This window comes from Poecile atricapillus, chromosome 3 (assembly GCF_030490865.1).
Source record: "Poecile atricapillus isolate bPoeAtr1 chromosome 3, bPoeAtr1.hap1, whole genome shotgun sequence".
Taxonomy (NCBI): domain Eukaryota; kingdom Metazoa; phylum Chordata; class Aves; order Passeriformes; family Paridae; genus Poecile; species Poecile atricapillus.
The window spans coordinates 77,963,454-77,986,130 of record NC_081251.1 but is presented as its reverse complement, the minus strand read 5'-3'; the positions used below and the strand labels follow the sequence as shown (position 1 = coordinate 77,986,130).

The following is a 22,677-nucleotide window of genomic DNA, read 5'->3' as shown; positions in this document are numbered from 1 at the left end:
TTCCTTTTGGAATGTTTTCCCACGAATCAGCTACTTGTCCACAAGCACACTGTACTTTGCCTGCATTACACAGACCAGTGAAAAGAACAAAATCACCACCAAAATAACCTGTTCCTGATTCCCAGCTCAGGGCATTAGAGACCACAGAGTTTTGACTTATCTGTGCTACTTGACTGTGTTACTACCCCCTGCCCTCAGCAGAACAGTCACCCTTATTCAAAAGGCAAGGCTAAACTGTGCTCTTAAGGGGGTTGCTGGATGCTTCACACTTACCTCTTCTTCATGGATCAGAAAAGATCCAAGCTATGCTATCCATCTTGGGGGTGGAAAATTGTGGGTGCCTGGGAAGCTACAACAGTGGTATGATCTACTTGGCTTGCCAGAGGATATTTAACAGAAATACAAGAGATAGCAAGCCAGCTATCTCTTGGGAGATGGGATGCTTTTCTTACAGTGGCTATGCCAGATCTGCCACATGAAAACATGTCTTCAAAGACAAGAGAAGTTTTGACATAGACTTCAGCCAAGCTGGGAACATTTTCTTCTAAATCAGAAACCACTTTTTTCTTTCTTACACATCAGCCATCTAACACACAAACCCCAAAGACCCTGTAACACTACAGCAACACTGTCTTTCCTTTGCCCATGAAGTACACAGCAGAAGACTCAGATAGTATTAGTCAAAGAGTTTGATAGATAGTATTAGTCAAAGACTATCACCTCAAAGGCAACATGTGCAATATTCTTACTGATGTCACTTCAAAGTTGGCAAGTGCAAGTAAACAGAAATAAATGGGGAGGTCAAAACAATATTAACAAAGAAAAACTTACTCATGTTCTGTAATGTAGAAACTGTTTATAATTTCACCTACATGTATCATCAGTCAAGGTCTACTCCCCCTCCTCAGCTCCATTAAGAAACTCTAAAGAGCAAATCTATACAGAAATTTAAAATAGAATGTTTTTTTATTTAAAAATTGCATTATTTTTAATTTTGCATTATTTTTAAATTGCCATTTACCACAAGAAATTATTTTAAGACACACTGCCTCAGACTCTCTAAGGATGCATTTACTTCATTTAGAATAGAATTGCTTAGCAAATAACTAAGAAATACTACCCTTTGGTAATAGGTACAAAATATGCAACAAAATGTGTACCAATTGGTATGAAATATGCAATTGAGATTCCCCAACACAGAGTTACAGTTAACAAAACATAGCAATAATAAATTAAACCCCAAAAAACCAAAACAACACCCCCCCCCAAAAAAAAAACCCCAACCAAAACTGACCCCACCAACTGATTCAAGACTTCGTTAATAAAACCAGAGGCTAGTGAAAAGACGGTCTGAAAGCATCCCAGGATTTTTCTGCTAGGACACACGCTACAGGGAAAAGAAAAGCATGGCAAACTGTCAGCAGTTAGAGGAAATAACCACTTAGCATTGTCCCCTGTGACTTTCCTTACCTACATTTCTCAAACACTGCACGGTGACAGCAAATCCTTTTGTTCGTGGCAGAAGGTGGTACTTGAGCTTTGGCAGACCCTTGGCTTCAGCGACCTGCATGCTGATCTGGTGCTTCTGTTCTGTGAACCTTGTGCCCTCACAATGAATCAGGAACTGAAATCAAGACGGAACTACAGTTAGACAGAAGCTCAGGTCTTCTGCTGACAGAGCAGAGGTCTCTCTAATTCCCACCAGCACAACCCAAATTAACACTGCTAGCAGGGCCAGGTGTAGCCAGAGATACATTTAGGTAATTTATCTGGCTGAGGTAGAAAGTCCCAATCAGCCAGAAAAAAAAAGACCTCAAAACCCCAAATCCAAACACTCATCCAACTTTCCACACAGTTTAAACTTCAGCCTTTAGGCTTTAACATCTGCTCTGCTATCAAGCCATCAGAATGACTTGGTTTCTCTGAGTCACTCCATCTCTAATGAGCTGTTAGAAAACACTCAAAACATACTCCTGTTGCAAATTTCTCTCCGATGGTGAAGTGTTCAAATATCATGGCATCTAAAACTTGCAAAGAGTCTAAACCAAACACATTTCTAGGAAATGCTTCAGTGCTCAGCTTGTTTGCCCTCACTCTACCTGCTTGTTTTCCCTACGGCACTCGAAGTCCATGGACAACTTCAGACAGTAACTTTGATGCCAATGAGACAGCTGATAACAGACGTAAGGCAGCACACACAGGACAACTGAAAAGCTCTTATGAACTATACAGTGGAAGTGCTCAGACATGAATAATTACAATCTTGCCACTGGCAGGCAGGTGAGAGCACAGATCTTAGGAGATTTACCACTTGCTCATCTGCTTTCTGCCAAGCATGAACGTGAACTAACACATCAGAGAGCAGCGCCAAATCACACAAATTAAGTCCTCATAACCCACAGCAAAAATGTAGCCAAAAGAGATACAGATATTGAAGAAACCAGCCAAACAGCCAGCTTAGTTCTATCTCATCCAAGTGTGCTCTACTCATGTATTGCAAGCATAATATTATTCAGATTGATGAGACATAGAGTCACAGATGAGAAAATCTCTCTAGTTTACTTAGCATGCTTTGCCTTGTCTACCTTCCAAGGTGCTACTGTTGTGCCTTTTGACATTATGTCATCATACAAAAGCAAATTGAAACTCCACACTGCAATAATCTCAGGTGTACATCAACAATTATCTCCCTTACATAGGTGTAGCTCCTTTTAAGCAATCCCTCTACAGGAGTGTCTACAGGATGGTGGTGGCCTGTGCTCATTGATTAGAGTCGAGCTGTCGATGTGTATAGAAGTCACAGAGCAAATCTCTGGAGAGAAACTTAAACTAAAATCCCATAATCACCACTTTGCTAGACTTCCTGTCTGGAAGTCATCTAAACATCCAAGCCCAGAGATTAGTTTTGATTGCTTAGAACTGATTTAAATCAATGACAATTAAAAAAATAAATTTGTTTCAGAGCATGAGAAATACAGCATATACATCTTCACAAGGAAACAGCAATAGCTTCTGGAGGCCCTGGGGATGCTGCTTAAGATTCCATTTCTTTAACTGAATTGCACTCTTGTCATCCCTAGCTCAGAAGAACTGCAATTTTTATGATTTCTGAGAAGAGAAAAAATTCAAAGGCTTCTCATTCTCAGATAAGGAAATGCCAGGCATGGTGAATACTAAAACCTTATGGTGACGCAAAAAGTAAGACCTTCTTGTTAATGAATATGGCTCCATCAGGCCACTTCTCTGATCAAGTGGTTTCCACTTCTACTGGGCCATGTCTGGCCAAACACCTACACAAGAATGGCAAAATCACAGGGAAGAAGAAAACACTAGTATGAACTCTGCAATCTAAGGTGAGAGGGGAGCTTAGGTGACATATATAGCTGATGTGTCTCAATACAACATTGTCCCATGCATCTATTACACAGCCATTAACCCCTGCATCAACCCTATCCAGCGACTGTCATTACAGAACCACAGAATTTACTGAGTGGGTCACAGTGCAGGTAATTTTGCAGTAGTATCTGCAGGGCCCCATACTACAGAAAGGAAACAGATAACACAGTACATGGGAAACTCCAGAGAGAATTCAGTTGAGAGTATTCTCCTGATACTCCCAAGGAAGCTACTGAATCAAAAGTCTCACTAACAACTTGGTTAGCATCACATATTACCTGTGCCTCTCATTCCTGCTGAGTACTGTGGCACCTCACACTCCATTTGTTAGTCATCACTCACCCAAAAGTTTTCAGGGTAGTCCCGGAGATTGAGCAACTTCTGTACGACTGTTTTCCGATCTTCCTCCCACTTGCGCTTGCAGAAGACTATCTCTAGGAAATACCACATCCAGCCAATGATAGGCATGTAGGACAGCTCCTTCTTTGCAAGCACTTTGGAACTCTGCAAGACAGAATCAAAGCAAATTAAACACAGTTACACCACTTAAGGGTGCACTGTGGGTGCATAGCTAGACACAAATTTCTATTGATTTACATTGACCAGACAGTGTTTTAACACCAGTGTAAAAGCAAAACAAAGAAAAATAAGTTTCTCTCATATGACAGAACAGTCAAATCTAATCTCAAGTATCTCCATGGAAGACTTCTAGAATTAAATATATGTGAGTAGTGTGTTACTCTATCCTACCCAAACACTGAAACCCAAAATTCTTTCAAACATGGAGGAATCCATGCAAATGACCTGAGCCGTAACAATCAAAATTCTTAATTCAATCAGATCCTGGCAGCGGCAGCTCAAGCTCCTTTAAGATACCTTGAAACTATACTTCTCCCCAAAGCTGGGGCATCTAAACATGGAAAAAAAAACTCCAAAAAAACCAGAGAGACATAAAAAACCCCCCCCAGAGTTACAGAGCCATTGCAGCACAACACACTGATGCTACACACATATGGCTTACCAACAGAAGAAACGTTAAAAACTAGAAACAACAGCAGCAATAAGAATACTTAATTTGGGCTCAGTTTTGTTTATGAAGGGCAGCAGTATTTAGAATAGCGGATTTCTCTTCAAAGCATGCTTCTGGAGTAGGAAAAAACAAAAAAGCACTCTTCCTGTCTCACAGGTGTGACAGACACTGAAGTGACTGGTCCAGACACTCCACAGGACGTCTGTGACTTATCAAGCATTCAACATGTTCTGTAAATTAATCCTACTCCAGAATTTAAATCTGTGATCATCTCAGACTAACATCCCCTAGGGCAGGAGAACTGATTCCATGTGCTCTTTTCCTGTCTTCCAAGCCAGCCTACCCTGGTGACCTGTCTTACATTTCACTGGGTTAATTAATCAATAAAATGGCACATCTGTGTTGTGTTCATATAGAAATTGTTGTTTCACCATTTCCTAAAAAACAGTGACATTTTCTTAGAAGATGGGAGTAATTACAGTCCAGTTTCTGACTATGATATTATAAGCTAGCCCATCAAAAAGCTCTGCAGATGGATTACAGGACATGTCATTTAACTAGAAATTACTTACTGGGAGAAGCTACCATCAACAGAAGATATTTACTATTATTTTTTTAGTCACTCTTGTTCATTTGGCTGCTACAGGAAGAGACTTGACCCAATTCTTTATCTCAGCTCATTTTTTCATCTGCTCTCCTTCTCTGAGAAGGAGAATACCTTAAATAATTAAGCTATCTAAAAGCTCGTAAGACTGGAAGGCAGGTGCACATCACACAGCTTCACCAGCAACTGTTACACAGAAGCAGAACAGAGGATGACAGAGACTTCCATGTCTAAGAACACAGGAACCATCTCTATCAGATGATTTACTGCTTTGTAATAATCGTACTCCCTCTGGAGCATTTGAGAATTTCATAATTTCAATGAAGGGCTCAGATCAGGCCTCCAAACCCCCTGTTCCCCTGAGAAGCAGCTGCAGTAATTTCAGTTTCAAGCCATGTTGTGCATTAGTCCCCATTACATGACAGCAGCAACACTGAACCCAGCCTCTTTCAGCTCCCCAAACTGGGCACAGAGAAACAAGCTCTCCTTTTACACCACTTTCCTGCACAATGAGGCCAACAGCAGCCCTATCACCACCATCCCCCCTCCTTCCCCTGCAAAAGAGAAGAAACCTCAACATGTTCTTAAAATTCATTTACACTAAGTGTTCAGTGTCGTAAGAGCTACCATAAACTAATTTAAGTGTACTTGGCATAGAGTGCACAAGGCCTTCAGAACAGTGTCAGAACAAACAATATAATAGTCCTCCTGCAGTCTTTAAAGTGCAGAAATTATAGTCCAAAAAGCTCGCTAAAATGACTGTTTCACCATACCTATTTTCTAATATTTTACATATTTTAAGAAGAGCGTGAGTTGCACAAGAAGCAGGAGAGAAGTTGCACTTGGCTCAGTGAAACCAAGAAATGATACTGTGAGATGAGGTGTTCTGTAGCACAGGTATAACCACGAAAGCACAACAGATGTCTGAGCTCTTCCCTGGGACACGTTCTTATTCTTTCACTGTGCCAATGCATTTTTGAAATTTAAAAGCGCTCTTTTTGACACGCATGAGTATGACCCCTGAGATGCACATAAAAGTAAACAAAATCACCTCACACTATTTTATGCACCCATCTGTTCTAGGAGTAGAAGGAAGGCTAACGACAGAACTAATTAGAGAAAGGAAACTCCTCGGTGCATTACACTGGCAAGGTTGTTCTTGTGAGGGAGGAATACATTAGGCCTCGCCTCAGAAGCTGTCATACAGACTGGGGAATGGAATGGGAGGCTGGAGAGCAGAGCTGCAGGAAGGAACCTGGTCACTGGCAAGCTGAACATGAGCCAGCAGTGCCCTGGCAGCCAGGAGGGCTAACCCTGTCCTGGGGGGCATCAGGCACAGCATGGCCAGCTGAGCAAGGGAGGGGATTGTCCTGCTCTGCTCTGAGCTGGGGCAGCCTCACCTCCAGTGCTGGGGACAGTTTTGGGTGACACAATATAAGGCATGAAACTATTAGAGAGTATCAAAAGGAGGGCCACGAGGATGGTGAAGGGACTTGAGGGGAAGCTGTATGAGGAGGAATGGCTGAGGTCACTTGGTCAGTTCAGCCTGGAGGAGACTGAGGACAGACCTCACTGCAGTTACAGATTCCTTGTGAGGGGAAGAGGAGGGGCAGGCACTGATCTCTTCTCTCTGGTGCCCAGTGACAGGACCTGAGGGAATGGCCAGAGGTTGTGTCGAGGAGGTTTAGGTTGGATATTAGGAAAAGGTTCTTCACCCCAAAGGGTGGTTGGGCACCGGAACAGGCTCCCCAAGGCAGTGGTCACAGCACCAGCCTGACAGAGTTCAAGAAGTATTTGGACAACGCTCTCGGGCACCTGGGTGATTTCTGGGGATGGTGCTCTCCAGGGCCAGGAGCTGGACTTGATGATCCTTGTGGGTTCCTTCCAAGTCTGCCTGTTCTGTGATCCCTCTTACAATAGCTAGAGCTATAATTAGAGCTGTTGTGTTTCAGTGATCTACCCATGCACAACTCCTGTGAAAATACCTTGCAGGGAAAATCGCAACTCTAGTTAACTTCAGTCACTAATGATTCCTTTAGTAAAGTACTTTGGTAAACATGTGACAGTTACTTCTAACCTTCACAACATTCAGCTTGTTCAATAGAAAAATAATCACTAAAAAGTGCTGATTTATTCCAAGTAAGCTGCCTTTTTGAAGGAAGTCAAACATTTTCAGTGCTCAGAACTGTGTAATTTCAAGAGATGTTTAATTCAATTACCACTGGACAGGGACAACTTATCTACAATACTAACATTTTAATTCAGGTTAATTTATTTTGGCCAAGTTTGTTCAAATGACATCATGAAGTTCTCCTTTATGAATGACTGCACCAATATCACCTTAAAGTTGATTTAGTGCATTTGCCCAGCTATGCTGTCAAAGAAAGAAAACCTTGATTCTACATGTTCAGCCTCAGTTAATCAACACCTCTTGTTGAAAGAACACAACAAAAAGCATGAAATCAACGTGCAACTGAAAGTGTCAAACAAAACTTGTTCCCAAGTTTTAAAACAATTTCATTGTAGTGCAAACCATTTGCAACAGCAATCTGCCTCATAAGTTATTTGCTATTTAGGCTGCCTTCAGCACTGACATACCTTCAACGATTCTGACTGCTCTACTTTTGAAATATATTACTCCTTCAAATTATACTCTCTGGGACATCATGATGGCAAGGCATGTTTCTTTAGTCCCTCAAAGTCATCATTCCAGAAATTTAGTTATTCTCCTAATTCCTCATGCTTCATTTTGAATAAAACACCTCCATGTTGGAATGGTAACAGACTTATCTTTAGCCTGAGTTTGGCTCTTTACCACTTCAAACTTAGTTTTAAAATCAGTTAACATATTAAAATGCACAAACAACCTATTGTGCCCACACATCTATTAGTCTCGTACAGTAATATAAAAAAGTAACTCTCACATCTACATTTAATGCCACACTCAGCTTTTCAAACAGCAAGTTTCAACATCAACAAGTCTCAAATAAAATTAAGTTTCCTGACATATAGAACAGGTAGTTAAGGTTAAAACCAGCAGCTACAGCTTTAAAGCACAGGCAATTTTTGCCAATCTCAATGTCCTCATCTCAGACAAATGGTTGTTAAAATTAATAAAAAAGCTCTTTTATTGCTGCTTTGTCAAACCAAAAAACAAAGCAGTGAATGAATGCAGGCAGGGAGTATAATAAAGTGCTTTTGGTAAGAATCCTGAGTAACAGCTCCTCCTCAGAACTTGTCCATGTCCTGATTTTGAGTTCTGGTGTCCAGTGGGCCTTTTTCCAAGAGGATGGTTAGAAACCTTGAGGAAACTAAGGGCTACTAATGCATTTGAATGGGGACACAGTGGCTAGGCTGTCTCATCTAATAAGGTAAATCCTAGGACTGGAATGTCACAGACAGGAAAAGGGAAGGACACAGCAGAGAGCAGCAAACCTCATGCCATACACATGAGAGATCTGAGTCCTTAGAAGAACATTCAGGTTCATAAACCTAAAAACAGGCAAGAGACTATGCCACTCCTACTCCATCTCCCAAAAAAAGCAAAAAACCCCAAACCCTAAACCACACTGATAAATCAAAGCCATGCTGACAGAGCTTTATAAACCTGTAGGGATTATGGCAATTTGTCTATAAGGAGAAAGCCAGTCCAAGAGAAGAGAGACGAGAGGAGCAGACAATGCACAGACTGAATGTCTCAAATAAGACCAGGAAAGGCAGTTTTCAAAAGGGAAAGACTTTTTTTTTTTTTTGGAACCAAAGGAGCAAGACAGGTTTACAGATGTTTAACATTGTTTTCAAATAAACAAACACAATGTCTGGATTTCAGCTGGAATAGAGCTAATCTTGTTCCCAGTAGCTGTGTTCTGGGTTTACAATGAGAATAATGTTGATAGCACATGGATGTTTTAGTTGTTGCTAAGCAGTGTTTACACTACATCAAGGACTCTGGCTTGTCACCACCCTGCCAGCAAGTACACTGGTGGACACAAAGAGCTGGGAAGAGACACAGCAGGACAGCTGACTCAAACTAGCCAAAGGGATATTCCATACCATTTGATGTTATGCTCAGTATATAAACTAGGGGGAAAGATGGCTGGGGACTGCTGCTAAGGAACTGGACTGTGGTGAACCACTCCATTGCGAATTATTTGTTTTGTATGCTCTGATTCTTTTATCACCATCATCATTACCATCATTACCCCTTCCTTTTCTGTCCTATTCAACTCTACCTCAACCCCAAATTTTCCCCCCTCCCCCATCCCACAGGGAGTAAGCAAGTGGCTGTGTAGTGTTTAGCTGCCTGGATGATTAAATCATGACAACCAAGCAAAAAAATTACAACATTTAAGTGCTTCATTAAAGAAATGTTCAAAATATGGAGAGTTTGAACACATGCTTGTGACACTCTTAAGAGTGTTACTGTTGTCTATCAGAGCTGCAGGGCACAGCTGGATGTCACAACAAAGCCATTCTGCCTGCTGCAGCCAAGCACAGTGAGCTCCAACTCCTTTGGCTCTAAGCTGTCTTCACCTTCTCCCTCTTCCCCCACCCCAGTCATCTCTCCTTTCTTCACTGGATTAGCTAAGACAGAAAAGAGACAGAAAGAGTATCTAAAACATCACCAAACAGGGCAGACAAGCATCATAACAAACGCAGGAGACTGCATGTGCAAGATTTCCTTTTCAGCAGCAGACATGAGATAGCTGAGTGAGGTATTGGCTGATACCCAAGGTTTGCACAGAAACTTCACGGAGTAAACAATTAAACATCACTAAATATAAACACCCATTGGCTCACAAAGTCCCTGAGCTACAAAACACTGGAGGCTGTGACACCTTAGAATGCCCGCTGTATACTTGCCTTTTTCCTATAACTCTTTTCCTAAACATCAGCCCTAATGGTTCTTACATTCTTAACTGTGCTACCACACCATTCCCTGAAACTTTGCACAGTGGAAGCTCAGGTAAGGCAGCACAAGTCAAACCAACCTACAATCCCCATCACTGCACAATCATCTACCCTTGCACTGGGCCAAGACAAGTACCAGTATACCAATACAGACAATTTAATCAGGAAAATCACAAATGTTTGGCATTTTCCATTCTTTATGGTTTTTTTTAACATGGCCTACGAAGAACTCGGGCAATTCCCAAGAGGGAAATGCACTGCTTTGTTAAGTAAAGACATCTATGCAAATGAGAGCACGTGGAAACTATTTCTTCTGGGAACAGTTTCTGGGAAGTAAAACCACAGTACAATACTCAGGACTGAAATAGTTTTGTGTTGGTTTTTTGCTAATTTGTTTTTGTTTTGTTGTTAAAAAAAAAAAAAGCAAAACCACAACCAGCATAGATCAGTTCCTAAAATAATCTTAGGATTATTTGCATAAATGCAAACTGAGTAATAAATGCAAGCAGCCAAAAAAAGGAAAAAATATTTTCAGTTAGTGCAGCACAGTAATTTCAATAGTTGTTTCTCTGTTGTGGTTTCCTTATGTGTAGGTAACAACATAAAAAACTAAAACAAAGTCCTTATTAGCGTGGAAAACTGTTAAAAAAAAAAATTGCAGCTAGTGAGATTCCATCCAATCACACCACATCAATGTAAAATAAGGCATTTTCAGCCTTGTATGCCCCTATTACTTGGTACAGAAACAATCCTTCCATTTTCTACATTGGTGTTTTCTGAAGAAGCACCCAACCCTCGAAAACACAGCTCTATTTAGAGAACTGAGGCAATTTGGCTTACAAAATTAGACTGCACTACAGCACCACTGTTTTTTGCACTTACATTCACCTGCTAGGAACATTTCCCTACATCTCTACTGCTCCATGCCATCCTCCAGCTCTGTGCTAAAGTCCCAGACAATATGGCAGAACAGTTATTCAGAAGCCAACAGACATTTTGGCTACACAAAGAGCTTGTAATGCTCAGGTTCACTTTCCTCCACTTTTAAGGCCCCTTTTTATGTCTTTGTTAAACAGACTGCCATTACTGTAATTTGAAAGTGACAGGACTGGTGCTTAAATGTCCAGAAAATGCACAAGTTGTCCAAACAGAAGGCCACAAAAATCAGAGGTTTACACAATCCAAGGTCAGGACTTTTGACAGTGGCCAGTATCAAAGCTAGAAGGATGCTGCAGAACACTACCAAAACGAGTCATTGGTCTTCTTTCTTATGAGGGAGAAACCCTTATCTAAATCCTTTGTAAACAGAGAACATCTTCACCACCACAGAATGAAGTCAGGTTGATTTAGGAGGTGGCTTGTATTATCCCCAAGATCTGACAGGGGAAACAAAAAAGCAACCCTGAAAACAAACGCACATGAACTCCTAGCTTAATGTAGCAGTGTATCCAACCATGAATAACTTGTTCCTCCCCATCTCTTACTGCTTTTATATAATCACTGCTTTCACTTAAGATGGCTGCTCTTTCATTCTGAGAGAGGCAGGCTACATCATTCAAACTCTAGCTGTGGATTTGTAAGACTACACTGTAAAAAGCAAACAAATTCTGTAATTTAACTGTGAAAGAATCACAGGATAGCTCATATTTATGCAGCACAAACTGCAAGAGTTACTTAGTAAACACCCAGAGAGAAATAACTGTAATGATCTCCACAGGTTAAGAAAATATCTGCTTCATCAGCTTTAACTGCAATGCTTTTAAAATTTCTGTGGTTTCCTGAGCCATCCTGTCTCCACATACTTGCACTGCACTGTTTTAGGTTCACCTCTAATTCTGGACAGCAGCCGAGTGAAACTTGAGCAAGGATCTGTTAATTCAGAAACACAACTAACTTATTTTGGTTTTTTTTTTCACATCCAAGGAGATTTATCTTAAATACTAAGTAACTCACCCCCAGGACCCCAAATCTCTCACAAAAGTTCCAACCACAGAGAAAGTCAATTTCAAAGTTGTGATTAAGGATTACGATGGCATTCTCCTTCCCGTACTTGTGGTAACTCTCTGGATCAGTGTAAAGGGTGCAATCGGTGCCTGACCACCACTCCAGCAACATCACCATCTCTGAAACAAAGAACAAGAAATAATGTGAATGTACACAGTATACACAAAACCACAAATTAGTAACGTTGCAAACATCAGTCACCTCAATGGCATGTGGCAAAGAAAGTGCTGTAATGAAGAACATATGAGAGCGCTGTTTAAAGCACAGCTACCTTTACAAGCTGGAAAGTGGTTTCTCAGCAGTATCCTAGTGACTATCAATTCCTTTCAATTTCCTATTTGCTTTTATCAAGCCCAGGCTAGTACTGTATGCTTTGTATTTGCTTTGCTTGGAACTTTTAAGTCTGACCACAAGACCTGTGAATCAAACCTTTATTTAGTGAAATTGCTCTGGTCTGGGGCACAGGAAGTTGAGGTGAGTCAGTAAAGCCAAGAAGCTTGGAGAGGTCTATCTCCATGGAGATGGAAAAAGAAAATCTGAAAGCAATGGCTCTCCTAAAGCAACCCATGTCTTGATCCGGGGGTACTGTGGGACTAAATGAAAGCTGTCTGTCTGACACTGAAAAGGAATTAAGGGACACATTTGCTTCCTTTCAAAACTGTCAGTGAAGTTGTGAATCAAAGCAAAGGTCTAATGCAAGGGGTTATTCTTTGTTATGTGAAACATATCTCCCTGGTGATGAGTGCCTTTGCTGGAAGGATGAGACATCCAAGATGCTCTTCTGGCTTAAGACAAGCCTGAAGGCACCAAAAATGCTCATTCACCTCAGGAAAGATCAAAACCAGGCCACTCTTCGAAACACATTTGAATTCCTTTCCCTTTTGGCCCCCTACAACTAGTGACAGGAAACAGAAACCAGCCAGGAACAGGTCTACATTCCCAGTCATCACAAGTAAAATTAACTGCCTGAAGCTCTTGGATGACAGTGTGCTGTACGCTGGAGAACAGCATTAATGATATGAATGAATTCTATCTTACAGCACTACAGGCAGGCTAATAGACAATCTCTATTCAGGTAACATTACCTTAATATGATAAAAGCATGTTTATGATACAGATAAATGACTGACTTGTCAGTCCACCTGCTTACTTCTAATCAGGGAATGACTACTGCAGCAGGAGTACATGATTACTCAATGCGTGCTATTATGCATCAAAACAATAGCCTGAGACGTGGAGGGAGACCTTAATTATGCTAACCAGGGAATGGCAGTTTTCACTGACTGCAAACTAATTTTTCAGTGAAAACCAAAAATGCTCACAACTCAGCAAGGTAGCTGTAAAGATATAGAACTAATATCTTGAAGACTTCCCCTGCCTTGTGAAACATATTTAATGTTATATCTTTCTAAGGTCATAGCTTTCAATTAAATTTATACTTGAAATAAAAGCCCTCCACTCCCCAAAACACAGCAAAATTGAATAATAGCTGGGGGAAAAAAATCCATCCCACACTTTGCAAACTTTTGTGGAATCTACAGTCATATTCTAGGGCAGAACATAAAAAGGAAAGGAAAGGAAATTAGTGACAGGATTAGATCTTTTGCTTAACTAGAAATCCAACCCAGAGAAAAAATGACTGCCACATGACTTTTCCTCCTTTTAACACCTGCTGCCATTAATCTGTTCCCTGGGGAAAAAACCCCAAAAAGGCAAAGATAATGATGATAAGGCTCTCTTGACAAAAAGATCCAGCTTTACCTGAGAAAAAGTCATCCCACTTCAAGTGCAGATTTTTTATTTATTTTGTCTTTTACTAACGAATTTGAACAAAACATACCACGAATCTCACTATACAAGTGTGCCACATGCATAGAGCTCTTCAGTTTTATATATTCCGTTTCAAAGACATTTCAAAAAAAGCACAGGCAGATATATTTCTTTATGTGCTTTGATTTTTCAGGCTTCACATAAGCAGGATTTTTGTTTGAATAAATACTGCAGAAATAGGTCCCTGTCCCTCACCTCACATGCCATTTGTCACTGACGTGCTCGAACAGCTGCTGCAGAAACAGAAAGCAGGCACTGAACACCACTGTATTTAAATACAGTAAATACCATCTGCCAGCCTCTAATTTCTTAACGTGTTTCTTTCACTCATCTTCCCTACTCTTCCTTTCCCCATCTTCCTAGCCTCCTTTTTCCTTGTGGATCTCTACAAGCAACAATAACTAGTGTCAGTTTGTGCTACTCTTGCATTGTGTCACCAGCTTACTTCCACAACCTTCCACAGAAATTTATTACCCAGCAACCTGCTGTGGTGGCTCAGCCACACAAGGTCACCCGTTCACACTCTCCTCCCTCCTTCACAGTACAGAGATGATCAGAGGAGGCTTCTTCCTTTGTACACTGTCATACTGTATAAGCAGAAATCAACTTCATAGTGGGAAGAAGAAAAGATTCTTTTGCCCCTTTAATGAGGTTTTGGAGTTTCAACACCACAACTGAGCTGATGAATACATATTCAACCACATTGTGAGGGCTCCTACCTCTCAAAGCAATTCCTCCAGTGACACCGTCAAACAATTAAGGCAAAGGAAGGAGAAAAATCATAGGAACTTGAAATTTCCACTCCCTGCTTTGAAGACTGAGTCCTTGTAGTGCATTACAACTAGCTTCAGAAGAAGCTGATGGCAGAGAGAAATCATGACTTCAAATACTTAATATGGATACCCTGTGTGCTTAGGAATTTTGAGCTCTTTTATCTTTCTGAAATAAAAAAACCACACTCATCCTACTTCAAAGAATACCCCTACCTCCTGCAAGAGTGTATAGTTTCCTTGCCCTTCACTGCACAAATCTGAGCTGCTTCAATGCCAGCACTTCCAGAACAAGTAACAAGGAAAAAAATCTCCAAGGCAGAGCTGAACTGTAAGTCATTATATGAAAAATAACATTTAAGGGAAGAAGGGAAACACACAGAGTTTATTGAGACTTCCACATCAAAGTTTTGCAAGAATGAATCATTAAAACAGTTAACACTGTTCTGCTGTAGAAGGTGTTAGCAATTCCTTGAGCTAACTATTCTTGATAAGGACCAGATGACCTGCTGTCACCTGAATGTGCTATCCATTCTGTGATTATGTGATAAACCATGGAAACATTCGCTTACAGGATTAACTATAAACTACCTATTTTAAAATTCCATTAAAAACATAATTCTGTATTGACTCAGTAGGTACAATAATTTGACAATCTCAAATAAGTGCATAACCTTATTTAAAGAGCTACAGAACTGTTTCCCTCCATGACATTCTTAATTTCCTTTAATCTCTTAATTTTCTTTAATCTCTGTATCAAGGCAACACCAAGAAAAAGAACTCAGAAAATTCTTATGGGAATATATGGTAAAAGCACAGCAAACTCTCGAATACAAATAAAAGCAAGACAAGCGGGCAAGCTGTGACCATCATTCCAAAGAGCAGACAGGGTGAATGGCTGCATGATGAATGACTGCACTGCATAAAACACTGGGGAAAGCATTTTAAAAAATGCAAATATAAGGCTAAAGACAGGTAGCACAGTCTAGAGTCTGTGCCTGTCTGTGGAAGAATGACTTGCAATAACTTACTACCTTTCCAGATTTTCAGACTACACCTATTAGGGGCACTTCCTAAGCATTTTTCATAGAATGAAGTCTACAGGTAACTAAGGAAAGCAAGTCTGTATCCTCTCTAGGCTACTTAAAAGCCCTCTGTGCATCACAGACAGGGTTAAACCTCTGAATTAACTGCAAAGCTGCCTAAGAGTTTTTCAAAATACTTCCAACTATTTGTTACGCAGGCTATTCTGGTGTTTCATTCTGCCGTCTAACTTGACCGGGCATTTATTTCTGGTCTCTACTTCTGTCTTCTCTGCAGGAGCTGTAAGTAACTCTGATGAAAACTTGAAGGCAGGAATTCTGCCTGCATTGATTAGGTACATGAAACTAGAGCTCAGAGCTGAATATTGCTACAATAAAATAACTTACTATTATAAAAAAACCTTATGCATCTTTCCTGTGAGGGGCAAAAAAAACTAGTTCTTGGGGTAGAAAACCCTGCAGCTGGGAAGTTAAGCAATGCCTCTCCCCCTTCCCTAAGGTAAGTGGGAGGTCAGGAGGTCATTCAGGGAGCCCAGCCAAAGCATCAGCTTTCCACCTTCAGATTCTCTTCCACGGATGTGCTGCACCAATGAGGTATAAAATGGAATTATCTGGTTCACTCCCACACAGAAGTCCTGGTCTTCCACCTGTAGGAAAATGCTTAGGATGCCTGGTTTTCTGTGATTTTGTGGGTTTAAATAGATGTCCAAAATCCAGCCCCCTCCTTCCTTAGCCGCACCACCATGCCCCATTCCCCTCCCCCACTATCTACTGCAGCTGGTGGTTAAATCACTGGTGTCTTTGGACTTGTTTTCCCCTCCCTTGAAGCTGTCCTGCAGCAAAAGTACTGGCTGATGGCAGGGAGGGGTTATGGGGAATCATGCACACAAAAAGGAAAACAAGCAAAACCCTTCTCTCTTGCCTTCAGGTCTGGTTTTGCAGATTTTTTGCCCCAGTCTCCTTGAAAGACCTTATAGCAACTCCCTTGAACAACACTTCAACTAATTCCATGTCTATGCTTTTAAGAACAGAAATCACCAACAGAAAGGAATAAAGAAATGGTGAGTTTTAATTCCCCACTCATCAAAATGAGTTACCGGATGTGCTTGCAAGGAGAAAGATAAGCACAGCACAGCCCTTTCATACATTCAGGTTCCAAGACACATTCATTTCAGCATTTGCTTGCAGGGAATTATTTTAATGTACTTCAACAATCATATATTCCAACAGAGATAATGTGCTGTATTTGCCACAAATGACTGAGGACAGCATAGCACGTGCTGATCAAAGGAGTTAGTGCAACAAACAGTGAAAGAAAACATGCTGCTTGGCAAGTTCCTATGACACCACATTTGCTCTGTAGGAGCATGAAATCAGGCAGTTGCATCTCTTCCGGATGTGGTTTCTTGTTGTCCGAAACACCGCTGGCTTTTTCTACTGCTTGCAGAAGCAGCACCACAGAGGAACTGCCTAGCAAAGAACAAATGGTTACAGCTCATTCACTGCAAGTCACTATGCAAAAGTCTCATTCCAATGCTTTCTTTTAAGCAGTTTCCTATACACATGCACGTACACACCCAAAAAATATCACTTGATTTAGGCATCCTTGGCCTACTTGTAGGTTGTATTATTTTAAGCCTGCATATCTTTAAGAAATACTGTCCCCTCCAAGCTATTTGAATAAACCACTCACTGTTATGAATGGTACATCATGACCAGTAGGTTTACTACGGAGACCTCAATATTCACTTCTTCATGGGAATTAGTTATCAGCAGAAGGGAAATGACAGCCCAACTCCAGCTAGCAGGTGATCCCAAGAAGCTTGTGGGAAGAAGTCACTGACCCTCTTATAGTGGCAAGTTAATTGAGAAGAAGAAACAACATATATCTGTCCTGAGAACACATGCATGTTTTCTATGTTGGTGGATTCATATGAGTAACTTCTGCTTCCTCTTAAAGAAACCCTAATCTGTAATACTCTAAAACTAGTCAAAAGATAGCTGGAAGGGATGAGTATGAAGCTATTGCTTATATCACCTCCATGATGCCTGTGTACCTCCAACACTGTATTCCAAAGACAATTCTGTCACTGTCTGCTCTGTATTCCTACTCTCCGAAAATACCTACATACCAACTCTCCCTCCTCTGACAGGCTAAATGAGTAAATAGGTAAATTAACCTTCAATCATCTGTTTTCAACCTGAATTTCATCTGAATATTGCAATTTCTCTTTTAAACATGAAAAGGCTTTCTGCATGCAAATCCTTTGCAGTTTTCAGGTATGTCAACTGGTCTAATAAAAACAATACTTTTGATGACATATCATTTATTTACATAATCCATTTTCCTTAACCCTCTCCCAACTGTGCTCAACCAGACAACATCATCCCAAACAGTAAAGACCAAATATGCTAGAGCATCCCGTTAACCATGAGGACAGGCAGTGCCTGTCACAGTACTTCATGACATCTGTCGAACAGCACTGCTCACAAGTAATTCCCACCAAACCCACAGCCTGTGAAGGACCCCCACACCAGAGCAGGGGGATGCCTGAGAGAAGGCTCTGACTCCATGTGAGACCCATGGAGAGAAGGGCCCTGCTCTCACGCTGGAGCAGCCTGCTCTTGAAGGACTGTACCCTATGGAAGAGTGACCCATGCTGCAGCAGTTTTGGGAGGACTGTCAGTAGGGATCTGCTACTCCTGAGATGGCCACATGATGGAGAAGCACACAGAACTTCTCCTGTGGGAGGGACCCCACATTGCAGCAGGGGAACAACTCCTCTCCCTGATCAGCTGGAGAAACCACAGGTGAGAAACCATAACCCACATCCCCTGTCTCCTTGTGCCACTGGGGTAGGAGGCAGATCTAGGAAGGAGGGAGCGGCTGGGGAAAGTGTTTTTAAGGGCTTATTTTACTTGTCATTATCCTGCTCTGATTTTGTTAGTAATAAATTCATTTCATTTCATATCTCAAAGTTGAGTCTGTTTTGCCTGTGATGGTATTTAATCAGTGATATCTCTCTCTCTTGATTCTTACTTCAACTCACAACCATTTTGTTAAATTTTTTCTCCTCTGTCCAGCTCCAGAGAGGAATGAGTGAGAGACTTTTGCCTGACACCTGGACAGAGTCAACTCATGACACAAGCACAACAATGTGTTCTGCTGAGGTGGCTTGCTAGGATGCAGAAGGAACTCTGGAGAGTTATACTCCCAGTGGTTATGTCACAACTGCTATGTGAGGTCTGCACTATAAAGCAGATTTTCTGGATAAGAAGTATAATGAAAATTTCTGCTCTGTCATTAGTAGAAGGAAGCATCTCAGTGAGCAGTAGCTGGTGTCAGGTTCCATGAATATTAGATTATGTTTTTTAATAAATTATTCAGTATTTGATGTACACAAACCAGGAAGCCTGGGACATTCACCTGTACAAGCACAGACAGGCAGATGGGATAAGTGCTGAGAGAAGAAACTCGAAAGAAGTAGGTGAGAAAACTTAAAATAAGGCGCTAAGTGTTCTGCAGTGATCAGTAATGCAGCATTTGATGGTCTTCATCTGATTAGTTTGGGCTTGCACAGCAACCACTTTCTAAAGAAATAATCAACTTTCTCATTCTGGCACACAGACTCACCTGGGACAAAGCAAAACATCACCTGATCCATCACACATCCCTCTCCTGTCATGCCTTCATCAAGTATGACCCTACATCATGCCTTACCCCTGGGGTAACTTCTGTGTCCCACTGATGAAGCTGTTGAAGCAACAAAGCTTAAATGAACAGCACATATGATGCTACTCCAGTTCTCATTTGTACGGTTAGGGTAGCATATTGCTGTCTAAATCCCAAAACAGAAGCTTAAATGAAAGCAGGGTGACCTACATTAAGTAAGTGCCATCTTAAAATTATAGAATCAAAAAATCAAATCTAGTAGTTACAAATCTGGTCTCATAAAACAACAAATAAAAAAGTACTTGCCATCAGGTATTCAAGTTTCTACAGTTTCATTCCAAGTATTTTGCTGATACCAGAAAGGCCAGGGAAAAAAAGGGACTTCAAATCTACCACTTCCAGGCAATGTTAAGCCATTCATGCAGTACAATAAAAGAAATTCCTATTACTGAATTTTGTGGATGATACAAAGTCAGAACAGAGTTTAAGAATCAGATGACCTTGAGAGGTAAGGTAACATAAATAGAATTTTGAGGGAACACATCATCATATCATATCTTGAGGAACTAATAAAAATAGAGCCTCATAATTTGGAAATGACAGAAGAGAATTATCAGAGAAAATTATTTTGCCACTAAACATTTCTGTTCCATTCATTATTATGTAGTCCTAAGAAAGAAAATGATGGCATTAGGATGTTTGTTCCTGGAGAGAAAGGAATCTTGCATTGCACCACTGAGAGCATCTCTGTGCCAGCACACCAGTATCAGACATCCATGCTCAGGAAGGAACACTGAAACAAAGTAGATGCAGGCCAGGGCTATCAGGATGACCTGAAAGTAGAAAAGTTCGGCTCACTGGACCTTTAAAACAAATGCTAAAAGAGTAGTGGGTGGGCTCCCCACAAATATGGCTTATGGATGAGGAAAGTTAACAGTACAGAAAAAGAACAATTTAAGCTAAATACCACTAGCACAAAGAACATCCATGTCTAAAGTGACTGAAAACACAGGCATCCAATATTCTGAAGATTCTTCTGATTACGTTGTCAGATAGCAGCTTTGTAAATTGACTAAGAATCATCTTAATTACATTAATCTTCATTACATCACTGCTAGAAATTCAATGATTCAGGAACTCCTTTCTAGTCCTGTTCTCTGTAATTAGGAAAAAAAAGTGAGATTTTCCAAACAGACTGCCTTACAGACCTCTTTCCTCTCTTCCATCACTGCTTGAGAGACACACTGCAGACTGAGAAACACTTTGCAATCCCAGGCTTCAATGAGCATTCACTGGAACAGGGGGAAGACAGTATCTTGCAGCAATGAACAAAGGCTTCTGTTTAAGCAGGGTAGCACTAGACAGAAACCTTTCCCAAGGGAGTTCTGTTGAAAATTGCCTTCCAGGAGGCCAGGACCTCAAAATTCGATTATCCAAATAAGCAAACATGAACCAAGTTAATAGATGTCAGTCTTAACTTGTATTTATTCAACCACAATTGACTTCTTTGACATGAGTCATTAGCATGTCCTTAATTATAGGGTGATCAGCATTGTCCACACTCAGGTCTCATGCTTTCATTCAGAACAAAAATAAACACACTCATGTGACTAGGTTTATTTTGCCACACACATTAGGGAAGTTACTTGACTCAAGTGAATCATGTTTAACTGACATATTCAGTAAGGAGACTTGCTCTCACACCATTTTTCTCCTTGCATGTGTTCTTGCAATAGCCTTAATTTCTATATATAAAAATGTATCCTCCTTAATTTCAAATGAAAAATCAAAAATTTGGGCTTTAGAAGGAAAGCATTTCAGAACAAGAGAGAAAAATCCCATTACTTTTGATGCTCTAAATCTCTGCCATCAACACATTTAACCTGCATTTTCAGCTACTGACAAGAACTGACATGAATTTATCTCTGAGAAAAATGACTGATGACACAAGAAAAGCTATGAGTTGCCAAAGCAAGCAATCTCCAGCACAACTTGGAAGAAAAGTGAATTAGGAAACTGAACAAAAGGTAAATTAAATCCTAAGGAAATATACAGTTTTTTTTTTAAATATAGCCTCTAGTTATCAAGAATTACATTTCATAAAGGTGTAAACACATAAAAAGAAGGAACTATTGTGTCTGCAGAACAGTAGAACAAGAAAACCAGGGATAATGGCTTCTACAGTTTCTATACTTTTCCAGTAACATTTAAATTTGGATTTTGATTTCAGATAACTGGTGCACTCAGGAGAAATATCTACATATTTCCATATATAATATGCTACCAACTATTAATTTTTAGACTCAAGTCAAGGCATATAACTTCTACTTAGCCTTCTTAAGCACAAGGTATTCTATCTGAATTTCAATAATGGAAGAAAAAACTGGCCAAGTACCTGTATAATATCATCAGAGTTTATGGTGAATAACCATGGCACCTCTATCACTGAGAACACTGTTCAGAACAAAACCATTACTCATTTTTCACTTGCATTCTATGAATTCCCTCTCTCTGCCTGTAATCTTACAGCATCTCATCACGTGAGGTCTTGAGAGACAAGAACTATGTCCCAGTGCTTATTTTAGCTTCTTAATCCCTATCAGTGACTTTCACAAAATGTTCTTTAGAGGGACAATAAGGTCAGAAACTACAAATCAAACAAATGGCTTTCATGAATTAAAAATAAAGTACTACAGATCAAATATACCTATCAAGTATCAAGCTGTGATTTTTGTACTGGGTGCAGCCTGTAACCCTTCAAGATGATGTTACCCAAATATATAAATATACAAAAATCCCCATTTCTTCTCACTGAAGAATGCAATACACATGAGAACTGCACATTCTGTTAAGACAGATATATACCCAAAGTAAACAACATTACACCACACTTAAGGACACTAGTGCCTTTTAATTCACATTTAGCTTGATTGTGCTTACACTTCTCTTTCCTCAAAGCTTTTAGAAAACTAATCCACTGCTGGAACATCACAACCTGCTCAGACAGCCTGCAGATCATGTGCTCCAGCAGATGAGGATGCAAATGTGCCATTTGCTCGTCTAACCTCTCACTGCTCAAACTGAAACAGTAGCCACAAAAAAACCCATTACTGTCTTCCTGCTATGCAGTCCCAGTGGCTCAGTATAGTGAAATCAGAAAGTATAGCTCAGTATAACTGCAAAAATTCTGCACAAAGAGGCAATAAGTTTTCTGTTTTTTCATATCTGTTGCAAGCAACAGTGCTGTCTGTACTCTTAGAACTATTTGTGTTGACTGATCTTCCTAGAAAACAGAGGTTTAGCTTACATGGTCCATGGAAATCCTGCAGCATCAACAGGCTCCTAGTTTACCCTTGTCTATTCATTTTCCAGAAAGAGAACCTCTGGAAGTTACAAAAGGCAGGCTGTGCTTCTCT

General features: G+C 40.5%; 1 protein-coding gene across 5 annotated transcripts in view; it reads right to left on the bottom strand.

Moving 5' to 3' along the window:
* AGPAT4 (1-acylglycerol-3-phosphate O-acyltransferase 4) overlaps positions 1–22,677 on the bottom strand; it is a 72,667-nt gene that overhangs the window by 21,949 nt on the left and 28,041 nt on the right. For all 5 annotated transcript variants that reach the window (XM_058836712.1, XM_058836714.1, XM_058836713.1 and 2 more), the window contains 3 exons: positions 11,895–12,064; positions 3,739–3,900; positions 1,471–1,624 (listed from right to left, as the gene is read on the bottom strand). In XM_058836712.1, coding sequence (XP_058692695.1) covers positions 1,471–1,624; positions 3,739–3,900; positions 11,895–12,064 — 486 coding nt within the window. The remainder of the gene's footprint in view (positions 1–1,470; positions 1,625–3,738; positions 3,901–11,894; positions 12,065–22,677) is intronic.